Genomic DNA, 13,567 nt, shown 5'->3' on the forward strand with positions numbered 1-13,567 from the left:
ATGTGTTCCTCCAAAATGTTCACTATGAGTTGCTCTGTCCATTCTCCTGCCTATGAGACTCACACTGTGTATAGGGTTCAAACAAGTAGTAACTTAATGCATATAGGATGTCTTTCTGGCCAATCCATGTACAGTATATGAATGCCCTCCCTTTTTAATGTTACTTGCAGTCAAGCACACTCTCCTCTGGTTTGGAGCATGTCAACTGCACTATGGTTAACTAAAGGAATGGGTCAGGAAAACAAAGAGTCTGAGTGATATTTAGATTAGTTAATAGAGTATTGTGTAGGATTTGATTTGTGGGCTCACATTCTTATTAGCTCTTTCTGAGAAATGTGTACAGAATACACTGAGCATTCAAAGTGAATAAGGTCAGAGTCAAGACCTAAAACATGTAATGTTCTTGTGCCTGACCAGGCTTGTTTGAGATGAGCAAGTGCAGCGCAGAATTAATTATCGGCAATCGTGATTTTTCTGTGTAGTTGTGATAATTAAGGCTCGAGTGTTGACCGTTAGTCTCATGTTGTGCAATGAAGGTTTATTCTGAAAACATATATTGTCATAATAATAAAGCTTTTTATACAACACATATCAAAGCGAGCAGCAAAGTGTTTCACAGGCAGCAACGAAAAGAAAAAAAAGTATAGCATACAATACAAAGACACACACATGTCCACATAGATAAATATGTACAAACACATATGCATCAATCTAAATGAGGTCTGTAAACTACAAGTACCCAACAGATCGGATAGTTTCCGATACGTATAATTTTGCAGCATGATGAACCTTGTTAATCCTTGTTTTTTTCTTTGTAGGTTACTCTGCTACAGTTTCGCCATTTTTCTTTTTCTATTATTTTGCGTGTTCTTGTTTTGAGTTATATGTAGTGTAAGCAGTGGCGGGCCGTGGGCCTGGGGCCTGGGCCTTCAGTGAGGTCCTACACAGTCCCACCCGAATTAATCCACCTCTTATTACTATCATTATGATGCCATGGCTCTTGACCAGGGCTCAATACGTCGATCACGGCGTAGTATTGGTAGATCGCATGACATAAAAATAAATTGGCCCGCCCCCGTCATTTTCTCTATAGCACGTCTTTGTTCATTTATTAAACTAAACAGCCGTCTGATGTTGATCGTATCTACACAACAGCATGTCATTTCTCTCGGCTCTCCGTCTCGCCCGCTGCAGAATGCATCGGGACGGAGAAAAAGAAGAAAAAAAGTCACTTGCACTCGTTTGTTCACTAAACAGGGCATTGTCGCACCCAAAGCAGATTTCAAGTATATGCTCGACCAAATCGACATCTTCTCCTCCTTCCGCCATTGTGGGTTGAAAAAACAGCTTTGTAGTCCGCGAATTAATTCCTTTATCAAATTCAGTTTCCTAGTTCTGAGGTTTTGCATCTACCTGCCCATAGGACCCGCCTCTCAATATTGGTAATCCAATCAAAAGACCTGCAGCACTCCGCCTGCTAGCTGCTCCTGTGCCGCTTCCGGGGCCTTCGAGAAGGCCTAGAGGAGCCAACTCTAAAGCTGATTGGTTGACACAACATCGTCATTCCCATTCACTTGAAGCTACCAGCGCCTTCAATGTTGATTCTGAAGGCCTAAGGGCAGATGTTAGCCCCCTGGCAACACACGATGGCTGAATATGATTGGATAAAAGATCTAACATAAAGACCAGCCCTCCAAATCTCAACCTGGCGCTGGCAGCAGCGCAACCAAGAGGAACGCTATGAAATTAAGAGAATAACTCTTACTCTGGGAAATAATTGAATACATATTTGTGGGGAAATATATTTAGAAAAAAATATATATTCTGATGATGTTTAGGCCAGCAGAGAAGGCCTTGCTGGCCCTGACGGCCCGCCACTGAGTGTAAGCCACTCCATTTCTTACCCAGAGTTATCTCAGGGTTTTCACTAAACCATCAATAGTGGCCTGCATGGCACTATGGTCTGCCTCGCCACCAGTGGCCTTTATTTGATTCCCCAGTGTTGCTTAGTTTATGTTGGACAGGGCTTTAGAGTATGTGTAAAGGTATTTTTATCGAAGATTTGGCCATTAATATAATTTCCTTGACAGCAGCTCCCGTCCCTGCATATTTGATTATACATTTTTTTTTAAAGGATTTTATATTGAAAACACAAACTGTCTTTTGTCAGTAATGGACCTGTGGCCTTACCATTTTTTAAAGCAATAACTAAGGTTCTCTGGCTGGCGTAATTATTATTATTTTGTAGATTTCTTTTCCCCCTTATCATCCATGATACATTTGTTTAAGCCCCTAATATTGTGGTTTGTGATTAGAGTAATTTCAGGCAGGAATATGTACCACTTTTAAGATCTGAAGTTTGTATTGGTACTTTCTCTTACAATAAAGCATGTTTAACATGACCTTAGTTTAACCATCTATCCCTTTTTCACTTGCCAATGGCACAACAATGGCTGCAAATTACATGTTTATTTATTTCCGGGCAGATGGCTATATTTGTTTCTTGAAAGTTAACTGACTGGTTAATATTAGATTAGATCATGAAAAATAAGTCTAAATGTGCTCAACTGACTAACCTGAAGCCACAAAGGCAGAGGAAACATCGAGAACTAGAAACGTGATGATTTTAAAAGATTAATGCATTGAATGCTCAGTATGACCAGTTGTATAAGTTTTTCTTGGTAAAGAATAAAAAGTAAACACGAAGGACCTACATGTACCAGTTGAGATGCAATGTAATATATGCTGTATGTCGGCTGCTACTAAAATTTATAAAAATCTCTAACTTTTATATTAGAGTAGGCGACATGATTAAAACTACACAACTCACTCCTATTAATCACTACGTTAAGGGGAAATGTAAACATTAACTGAACCAAACATAATGACATTGTCTTAATAATAACACCGGCAACTGACAAACCAAGTTTGAAAAGAAGCAGAAGTGTTAACACCAAGCAGGTGGTTACTGCACACTTCCTGGCGTGAGAGCCAGAGGAAGATCGCATGATCTAATTGTAAATTAACTCCTACAAATGTTTAATTAATCCACACTACATGTTGAGGGCCAAAGTGAAACACTTATGTCCTTCTGTACACATGACATCTATTGCACCTGTCCATCCTGGAGAGGGATCCTCCTCTGTTGCTCTCCTGAAGGTTTCTTCCCTTTTTCCCCGTGAAGGGTTATTTGGGAGTTTTTCCTGATCCGATGTGAGGTTCTGGGACAGGGATGTCTATGTGTACAGATTATAAAGCACTCTGAGACAAATTAGTAATTTGTGAAATTGGGCTATACAAATAAACTGAATTGAATTGAATTGAATTCTGCAACATAATCCAGGAAAAGTGGAGAAAACCCTCCTATCTGCAGTTTTTGTGCATTTTTATTTATTTTGTATTATGTATTCCTTAATAAATAGCATTCTGCAAGAAAACAATAAGTTGTTGTTTATTCACAAAAAAGTGCCTTTTTTTAAACGAGAGGTTTTGCTCTTCGGCCATCGATATGCGTGAGCATAATAGTTTATACTCCGACCCTAAATTAATACAGCCGTTTCATGAATAGATTTCAATACCGGCAAATGCTAACTTTAAATTACTTTGACATCAGGTGAGTAATACGATGACAGACATTGAAAAGATGTTTGAAAAAACAATGTAAGTGTTTTAAGAAAAACATTACGGTAAATATGCTCATAAGTTAGAAACAAGTACAACTTAAGTATCTTAAGATAATTGTAATACAAGAAAATATATTGTTATCCTGTAATTTAAATATTTTACAAGTAAATCTTCTGAGAAAATGTCCACAAATTGTAGAATACAAGAGTGAAACTGGTTTAAAATCCGAGCGATTTTCTAACTGTAAATTGCATTAAATTAAGATGAAAAGCCTCCTGGCCTCTTGACAGACTCCTCCATCTGTCTTTAAAATCACCCGCCTTTATGGAATTTGTCGAGGTCGATCTGAAAACATGACTTGGCCGTACTCCACCTCCATCTCCATCTCGGCTCTTTGCTGCAGCTGCCTCCCCGGTCGCTGCACCATCCTCACGTCGGCATAGATCAATTCCTGTTCACCTCCTTCTGCAGAGTGAAAGGAAAGAGTGGCACAAATATATATTTAATGCTGAGATATACCCAGTACTCCAATTATGTTCTGAAATACACATTTGAGGTACTTTACTGGAATCTATCATGACTACTTAATTCAATCAACTCCAACAATGAAATCCTGCTTTTATATTCATGCTAAATAAATTGGTATAACTGAATAACATATGTACATATTTCTGCATTGAGTTCTTCGACCTTTAATACTTTATGTACATTTTCCAGATGATTACATATGTTTTAGTATGCTAATGTTCAAGACTTGATGCAGATTTACATTTTCTCATGTGTAGTATTAAAACTAGAGATTTAGAGAAGGTTTATGTTCGGGAAAAGTAAGTTTTGTTTCATACCTTTAGGTTTGTTGTTTTTCTTTTTCCTCTGAGCACAGACTGCAGCCACCCCGACCACTAACAGAAGTAAAAGTGCAGCCAGTACATAGGCTGTTATTTGTAAGTAGACTGTTTCTGTAAAGAAACAAGAGACACACATATATGTAAGTTAGCGAACAAAGATATGGGAAATGAACGAAATGAATCAATTGCAGCAGATTTAGTTTTCACTTACTAATAATTTCCCATGAGTCTTCACTGGGTGGGTGAGTCAAAGTGTTATTGGAAGATGTGCTATTAGTGTTGGGCTTAATTGACACTGTGATGCCAGACTCCTTACCAGGATGGGAGGTTGCTGTGATTGTGGTGGAAGCTGCAGTTGGCTCAATACACTGCCGGGTATTATTGGCTGCATACACCCACTGGGATATGTGCGTCCCATTGGGTGAGGTGCAGTTAATGTATATGAAGCCTGTGGTAAAGGCAAAGATCATTGGCGGGTGTACAGCTAATCATAGGTATCGTTACCATCAGACTGCTGTCTTCTCACACTCTCACTCACCACAGGTAGGTATGTTCACTTGCTTTAAGTCTCTACTGACGTTATTCCAGACCGAGCAGACCAGCCGTCCTGAGACGTGCTGTCTCAGAGTGATGTTGTGCGTCTCAGTGTTTCCAGAAAAGAGCTCAGAGTCTGTCAGAGCTTTTCCATCCAGAGTCCAGCTGTACTGAGGACTGTCCGCTCCCTGAGAGGAGCAGGACACCTCCACCTCTCCCTGGGACAGACACTGAGGGACCAGCTGGACAGAGGACACAGGAGCTGAAGGGAACACTCAAATTACTTTTCATACCAACCTAACCTTTGTCATTCTAGAGTTTCTAATACAGAGCAGTCCAGACATTGATACACATGAACAGCACGTAGAATATGAGATGCATGTAATAAATAGTTATTTACCTTGAATGGTCAACTGTAGGGTCTGTACTGACTCGCGTCCCGTTAAATCAAAGATCTGAAGTCTATATTCACCACCATCAGTCCTGCTCAGTTGATAGATCACAAATGTTCCATTATTGGGAGTAAATAAGGATCTGTTTGCTATCAGATTAGATTCCAAGACATTCCTTCTCACATCCAGTATGATTTGGCTATTTTTCAACAATTGGTATCTAAGTATGTCAGAGTGGTTGTTCATCAGCTGGAGGACCACCGTTCCTCCCAAAGCTCCATAACACTGAGCTCTGTCCTGTCGGCCATCACAGTGGGTTACTACACCTGGACATTTTGGAACAAAAAGATAAAAGTATTTTAGTCTTATGCAAATCTAAAGCATCATTCGTGGGTTTAGTGCAGCTGAAATAATGTCATGTGGTATAACTCATATAACGCTTCTTAAACTTTCAAGTGACTTTAAGAGAAAAATAAGGGATCACAGTCAGGGATGAAGTAATGTAATATTAATATTCAGAAAGTTCCCCTCATGACTTGAGATCCATTTCCGATTTGCTATTTTTTATTAGAAATTACGATATTTTTTAAAAGCTACAGAACCTCAGGAGAGCTCAAATAGTTTCTAACAGCAGACTCTTCTGTCTTAGTTGATCAATAAAGCTGGTATTTCCTCAGAACCAAGTTATTTGATCTGCATCATTGGTGTGAATGTCGTGTTAAAAGTGAAATAGCTCACCGTGAGAGACTCCGAGTAGCATCACTACCAATCCAACCACAGCTTCCATGTCTCCTCAGTGTTCAGCCTCTGTTGACTCAGCAGCTTACAGACAAATGTTTCTCCTTTTACCCCAAAAGCAGACATGCACATCTTACTGAAGAGCCTGAAATGTGTCCCGTCAGGGAACCAACTCTGAAGAGACTGTGTAAAAACGTAATAGCGACCAGAGCATTGTTGTATTCGTCTTTTAATAGGCACAGAAGAGAAAAGGAAGTGACATGAGTTTCACTTCCCCCTTTAGCCTCCAACCACATGACCTTTGTAGGCGATAGACTGAGTGGAAGAGAGGGACACATTCCTCCTTCCTGTTGAAAGAGGATTTGAGATAGCAGCAGCTGGTATTTGTTATCCCTCCATCTCAATATTTCCAATAAATTGAGTATATGATACATCCTCTCAATCATCTCTTAATGAATGATTACAAGTTCAATTCAACCAAACATTGTCTGAACCTCTCAAACTGCCTCTGTCACATAAAGTATTTACATAAACAAAATTATATTTTAAATTCTGATTATTGAAATCTTCAGATTAAGATTTTTAAATAATTATACATTATTATTTCTATTATAAATAAAGGAAGTTACATGCACATATGTGCGTGTATTGGATTGTACAGGCTTAATGTTCATTTCAACTGCATAATGATACATTTCAGATAAACTCACTGAAGGTTAAAGAGTGAAAATAAAGAGTTAGGATCCACTAAACTCTTTGAAGCTCATATAATCAATTGAGTGGACATACATTTCAGTTTGTATCATGTAACCTTGAATACTTGAATACTGCAGTAAAAATGAAATGATAGTTATATTTTTAGTACATGATGTCAGCCTCAATGTCAGAGCAGCATTATACAGCTTCATCAATTATTATTAGTCAATTAATGCTGCTGTTTCTTCAGGATACATCAGGTCTTTGCTATTTGACCAAGCAAAATGTCCTACTTTTTATTCCTGTGACAAAAGTATTCTGTGTTTTGTCAGATGTGTAAAACAAAGTAATAAAGGTGATGAGGAGGTCGGACCATGAGGCAGGAGGATATGCCCAGGCCAGGAACAAGTAGGCAGGAGGAAAAAAACAGGGCCAAGGAGTCAGGAGGCAGGGACCAGGAGCCAGGACCGGTTCCAGACACAAACACCATCCATTGAAACCTGAGAGGCGATAAGGCACAAAGACTCTGGGGAGGAAGCAGAGTTAGTAATGTGCAATGGAGAGACGTAAATGTGTCCATAAGGAGAGAGAGAGAAGAGGAGAGAGGTGCTCAGTGTATCCTAAACGTCCCCCAGCAGCTATAAGCCTATAGCAGCATATCTAGGGGCTGGACCAGGTGAACCTGATTCAGCCCGAACTATAAGCTCTGTCAAAGAGGAAAGTCTTAAGTCTACTCTTAAATGAGGTGACTGTGTCTGCCTCCAGACTGAAGGTGGAAGCTGGTTCCATAAAAGAGGAGCTTGATAACTGAAGGCTCTGGCTCCCATTCTACTTTTTAAGACTCTAGGAACCACAAGTAACCCCACATTTAGTGAGCGCAGTGGTACTACAAGCTCCTTAAGATATGGTGGAGCATCACCAATCAAGGCTTTGTAGGTGAGGAGAAGAATTTTAAATGTGATTCTTGATTTTATGGGTAGCCAGTGCAGAGCAGATAATGCAGGAGTGATGTGATCTATTCTCTTAGTTTTAGTGAGAACACGAGCTGCAGCGTTCTGGATCAACTGGAGGGACCTAAGAGACTTATTAGAGCAGCCTGATAATAAGGAGTTGCAGTAATCCAGTCTAGAAGTAACGAACGCGTGAACAGGTTTTTCTGCATCTTTTTGAGACAAAAATGCATCTGATTTTTGAAATATTACGTAGATGAAAAAATGCAGTCCTTGAGATTTGCTTTACGTGGGAGTTAAAGGACAAGTCCCGATCAAAGATAACGCCAAGATTCTTTACAGTGGTGTTGGATGCCAGGGCAATGCCGTCTACAGAAACCACATCACCAGATAATTGATCTCTGAGGTGTTCAGAGCCGAGTACAATTACTTCGGTTTTGTCTGAGTTTAACATCAAGAAGTTGCAGATCATGCAGGTTTCTATTTCGCTAAGACATTTGAGCTCACCTAAACAATGTATCATGTCACCCTCCTATCTCTAAGTTCAACTTGATTACATTCAATTCAATTAAAATGGGCTTTATTGGCATGAAAATTCCAAGAACAATGTTTCTGAAGCATTAAACTAAATGTCTCTTCAGACTCTGGCGACTGTTGATTAAATACAAATATCCAAAACATGAACACTTTTGACATTGCACTGACCTCTATTTGTAATTATTAATGGATGAGAAAAACACAAAATAATTTACATAACTCAATCTTTAGGAGATAAACACTTAAGTAATACATGTGACTATGCATGAACATTATATGGTCTTTAATACACATTTAAATGCAACATCTACATTTTTAGAATATGCATAGCTTCTAAGTCAAGTACCTGTTAGTTTGTAAACGTGTCGCTTCAGAAATCTCCGCTCCAGGACCAGCCGGCTCCGGAACAGTTTCTTCCACTCAGCTGTCAACATCCTGAACTCTGCCCCACGGTGATACCATCCATCCCCAAATCACCACCACAACTCCACCCCCACACACTTGGCGCCTTCACATTTATGTATGTATATATATACAAAATATCCTATCTCTAAATATTAGAATATTGTATATATATATATATGTATGTATATATGTATATACGTATATATATATATATATATATATATATGTGTATGTGTGTATGTATGTGTATATATATGTATGGACTGTATGTATATGGATGTATATATAGACTGTATATATCTGTTTCTGTTGTTTATATTATTTATATTGTCCAGCATTGTATTTATTCACATACTGCATTGCACTTTACTCTTGCTTCTCTTTTGCACTCTGGTCAGACGCTCAATACTTTTCGTTGTCTCAGTACTTGTACTCTGCAATGACAATAAATTGAATCTGATCTGATCTGTTAGTTTGTAAATGTGTCGCTTTTAAGAAAAATATCTGTTTCCATGCATTTTTCAGATAATCCAGCATGTTTTGAGAGATCAGATTTACACAAAGATGTGGGAGAAAGAAATGCTTAATCCTTCAATTATCAAATTAAATTAAAGGTCAACCCATTTGGAGATACATTGTTTTCCCCAGAGGGTGACGATGTGGAAATCGACTGTACAATAATTTCCAAATGGCATCAAAATGAGTTGCAGGGCTAATATGACAATTAAACTGCGCTGTGGGCCTCTGGATGCTTCATCACTCTCCAAAGGCACCAGTGCACCAACCATTTCACAACAAGACAATTTATTCAAAAGAAAGCTTCCTTCTTTCAGCAAACAACAACTGTAGAGATGCAGAACTTCTCACTTCAACCATCACAACAGAGTACTCTTGGTGTTCCATCAGAGCCTTCAGCCATCTGGTTTTTCTTTTTTTTCCAAAAAAAAGAGACGATGATCCCAATCAATGCAGTAATCACCACAGCGGCACACACTCCACGTATGAGCTGGGAGAAATATCCCTGGACTAAGACACAAAAGTCACATGTCAACTCAGTGTGTGTGTATTTATTTTTAGTGTCATAAACATCAGACTGCTGTCGTCTCACACTCTCACTCACCACAGGTAGGTATGTTCACTTCCTTTGAGTCTCTACTGACGTTATTCCAGACCGAGCAGACCAGCCGTCCTGAGACGTGCTGTCTCAGAGTGATGTTGTGCGTCTCAGTGTTTCCAGAAAAGAGCTCAGAGTCTGTCAGAGCTTTTCCATCCAGAGTCCAGCTGTACTGAGGACTGTCCGCTCCCTGAGAGGAGCAGGACACCTCCACCTCTCCCTGGGACAGACACTGAGGGACCAGCTGGACAGAGGACACAGGAGCTGAAGGGAACACCCAGATTACTTTTCATACCAACCTAACCTTTGTCATTCTAGAGTTTCTAATACAGAGCAGTCCAGACATTGATACACATGAACAGCACGTAGAATATGAGATGCATGTTCGTTTAAGAGTAGACTTAAGACCTTCCTCTTTGACAGAGCTTATAGTTAGGGCTGAATCAGGTTTGCCCTGGTCCAGCCCCTTGATATGCTGCTATAGGCTTATAGCTGCCGGGGGACGTTTTAGGATGCACTGAGTAGTATCTCCTCTTTTTCTCTCCTTAAGGATGAATTTTCATCTCTCAATCACACGTTACTAACTCTGCTTTCTCCCGGAAGTCCTTTTGACTTTCGTCTCATGGGGTCATCGGACCCCTGAGGGCATAGATCCTATCTGCCAGATGGATCGGCTGGGTCGTGGAATTCCAGCTGATGACTACACCACTGTGCTGTTGAGACTCGCCCACTCCTCCTCCCACCGCCATCTGCCTGATGGATCGTGGAGGTCTCCATCGTGGAATATGCCTACTATGAACTATTCATACACTCTGTCATATTCATTGAATGTATTTTAACTCTAAATCTGTCCTTCTGTACACATTACATCTATTGCATCTGTCCATCCTAGGAGAGGGATCCTCCTCTGTTGCTCTCCTCCAGGTTTCTTCCCTTTTTTTCCCCCTGAAGGGTTATTTGGGAGTTTTTCCTGGTCCGATGTGAGGTTTTGGGGCAGGGATGTCTATGTGTACAGATTGTAAAGCACTCCGAGACAAATTTGTAATTTGTGAAATTGGGCTATACAAATAAACTGAATTGAATTGAATTGAATGTAATAAATAGTTATTTACCTTGAATGGTCAACTGTAGGGTCCGTACTGACTCACGTCCCTTTAAATCAAAGGTGTGAAGTCTATATTCACCACCATCAGTCCTGCTCAGTTGATAGATCACAAATGTTCCATTATTGGGAGTAAATAAGGTTCTGTCTGCTATCAGATTAGATTCAAAGGCATTCCTTTTCACATCCAGTATGATTTGGCTTTTATTCAACAATTGGTATCTAAGTAAGTCAGAGTGGTTGTCCATCAGCTGGAGGACCACCGTTCCTCCCAAAGCTCCATAACACAGAGCTCTGTCCTGTCGGCCATCACAGTGGGTTACTACACCTGGAAATAATAAAAAGGAAAGGTTTACAAATTAATATATCACATCGCAAATACTGATGCACCATAGAAGTCATCTAGAATATTAAGATTTTAAGTCAGGGTGCAGCCATAAAACCAAGATGTCCAAATGTTTTCTGTGAAGGTTAAACATTGTGTAGCTGCAGTGAAATATTAATACAATGTAATAATATTTATATTTTGTCTTTCAAGCAACTTTCAGAAACAAATAAGGGTTTACTGGCAATATAAAGAACATGAGTTAAATATGTATTAGTTTAAATAAAATGTTAAAGAAACAACGTAGAGAAAAAAACTAAATACAATTATCTGAATTAGCTCATTTCTTTTAAAGCATAAAACAGGATGGTTGAATTGTACTTCCTTTTATGCAGAAACGAAAATGTTCTGTATTGAAATAAATAGATGTGACCACAAAACCTTTCACGGAGACCTCATGCACAAACTTCCCTCTGCCTGACAGGGCCTTTAGTTCTTGAATACATTGTCATATTCATTGATTGTGTTGTTACTGTGTTTTAATTTGTGAATAATGATTCTTCTGTACACATGGTATATATTACACCTGTCCATCCTGGAGAGTGATCCTCCTCTGTTGCTCTCCTGAAGGTTTCTTCCCTTTTATTCTCCCTGAAGTGTTGTTTGGGTGTTTTTCCTGATCTGATGTGAGGTTTTGGGACAGGGATGTCTATGTGTACAGATTGTAAAGCAATCTGGGACAAATTTGTAATTTGTGAAAATGGGCTATACAAATAAAATGAATTGAATTAAATTGTACTTCATGTGGAACAGCATGTTGTAATTGTGACTGAGAATTATCAGCATTAGCTTGATAACTGTGCAATCCTTCTTTTAATGTGCAGTAGTTGAGTGAGAATGAAATAAGGCTAACGTCATAAGTTACACCACAGTATGTTTCAACATAATACATGGTAGTCAATTGAAGATAAAATGAAAAAACAAACATATTTAATTGTATTCAATTATTGTATGTGTCATGAATTTGGTCACAGTGCATGAGGTCAGAGGTTGTACTGCAAAGCACAGCGATAAAGATGATGTTGAACTGGATATATTTGATCCAGCTGCATGAAATGTCTCAGTTTTAAAATGAAACAGCTCACAGTGAGAGACTCCGAGTAGCATCACCAACAGTCCGATCACAGCTTCCATGTCTCCTCAGCGCTCAGATAAGAGAGGAAGCCAATTATCACCTCAGTTCTTCATTTAGGAACATGCAACAGTATGAATAGATGTAGTTAAAGCTCTAAAAGGATGCTGAAGACAAACTATTTCACAGAAGTCTTGAAATAGTTTCTGAAGATTCTCAGTTGAGTTTCACCATACCAAGAAATGCATCCTTTGCAACACAGCTTATCACAGACAGAGTTTCTCTTTTATTCTTTTCTCTGTCTTTTACACTGAATCATCCTCGAAAATATAACATATGGGTGTTAATATTAAAAACATTTGCACAATGTGTACATGTGCGCGGTGTGCCATCTCTCTTTTCTTAATGAAGTGTGAAAAGTGTGTCAACGTTACAAACCTATATAGATGCAAGATAGTTGGATATTTCTTCTTTCTTGTTCCTGTTTCTATAATGTTGCACTCTGCAAAACTAATTCTACATCTGCAGAAAATATATTTATAAATTAGATGAGTGGTCCACTTAGAGGTGGGGTGTTGTTCCCCCGGGTTAAAAGGAGGAAACGGACAGTCAGTAGCACAAAGAGGGCCTAAAGGAGGAGAGACCAATGTGTCGGTTTATCAAGCGACCCAGTTAACTATCGACTTTCTGCCAAATGCGTCTGTTATTGTCGTACTTTTTTTGTGATCAAATCTTTTATTGGTTTACGAGATATGCATATACAAAGGAAAAGATGTACACATTGTACGTAAACAAAGGTACTTAGACGAAATAAATAATAAATAAAATAAATAATAAAATAAAAAAGAATATATATATATATATACGGGTAGATATGCAACAACCTGCACACATATCCACAGATATATATGCACATACCTGCATACCCTAATACATACACATGTGGAAGTTGCATTAAAACGCAAATCACAATTCCTCAAGTTGAGCACACAAGTGTGTGTCTCGTTTATTCCGTATAACAAAAACGAATGAACACAAGATGGCGCTGCCCAGATACCAAACCCGCATGGGGCTCGACGTAACCAACAGCAACACAACACTTAAAGGGACCGCGATCCCGGAACAGTCACACTGATGTGTGTGACTCATTACTTTAATAATTGTGTATAG

At 39.1% G+C, this 13,567-nt stretch overlaps 1 protein-coding gene across 4 annotated transcripts; it reads right to left on the reverse strand.

The window, feature by feature from the left end:
• Nucleotides 1-505: 505 nt before the first annotated feature.
• LOC130210218 (uncharacterized) lies at nucleotides 506-6,336 on the reverse strand. 4 transcript variants are annotated; one of them, XM_056440241.1, is made up of 6 exons: nucleotides 6,137-6,336; nucleotides 5,407-5,724; nucleotides 5,011-5,268; nucleotides 4,789-4,920; nucleotides 4,470-4,526; nucleotides 506-4,089 (listed from the first exon to the last, which is right to left on the reverse strand). In XM_056440241.1, the coding sequence occupies exons 1-6, from the start codon at nucleotides 6,183-6,185 to the stop codon at nucleotides 3,947-3,949; spliced, it is 957 nt and encodes a 318-aa protein (XP_056296216.1). In that variant the 5' UTR covers nucleotides 6,186-6,336; the 3' UTR covers nucleotides 506-3,946. The 4 variants fall into 4 exon arrangements, 3 of the variants coding, with proteins under 3 accessions (XP_056296216.1, XP_056296215.1, XP_056296214.1); XM_056440240.1 differs by having other exon boundaries at nucleotides 4,470-4,559; XM_056440239.1 differs by having other exon boundaries at nucleotides 4,470-4,583.
• Between the last annotated feature and the right edge of the window lie 7,231 nt (nucleotides 6,337-13,567).

The sequence above is a fragment of the Pseudoliparis swirei genome, chromosome 19, assembly GCF_029220125.1.
Source record: "Pseudoliparis swirei isolate HS2019 ecotype Mariana Trench chromosome 19, NWPU_hadal_v1, whole genome shotgun sequence".
In the NCBI taxonomy this organism is placed as follows: domain Eukaryota; kingdom Metazoa; phylum Chordata; class Actinopteri; order Perciformes; family Liparidae; genus Pseudoliparis; species Pseudoliparis swirei.

Bases quoted from the DNA above. Each gene is read 5' to 3' on its own strand.
- LOC130210218 (XM_056440239.1), bottom strand. From the start codon at position 6,185: ATGGAAGCTGTGGTTGGATTGGTAGTGATGCTACTCGGAGTCTCTCAC. The intron at 5,725-6,136 runs GTGAGCTATTTC...CAAAATGTCCAG, and splicing joins GCTACTCGGAGTCTCTCACG to GTGTAGTAACCCACTGTGAT. The intron at 4,090-4,469 runs GTATGAAACAAA...TTCACTCTGCAG, and splicing joins GAAAAACAACAAACCTAAAG to AAGGAGGTGAACAGGAATTG.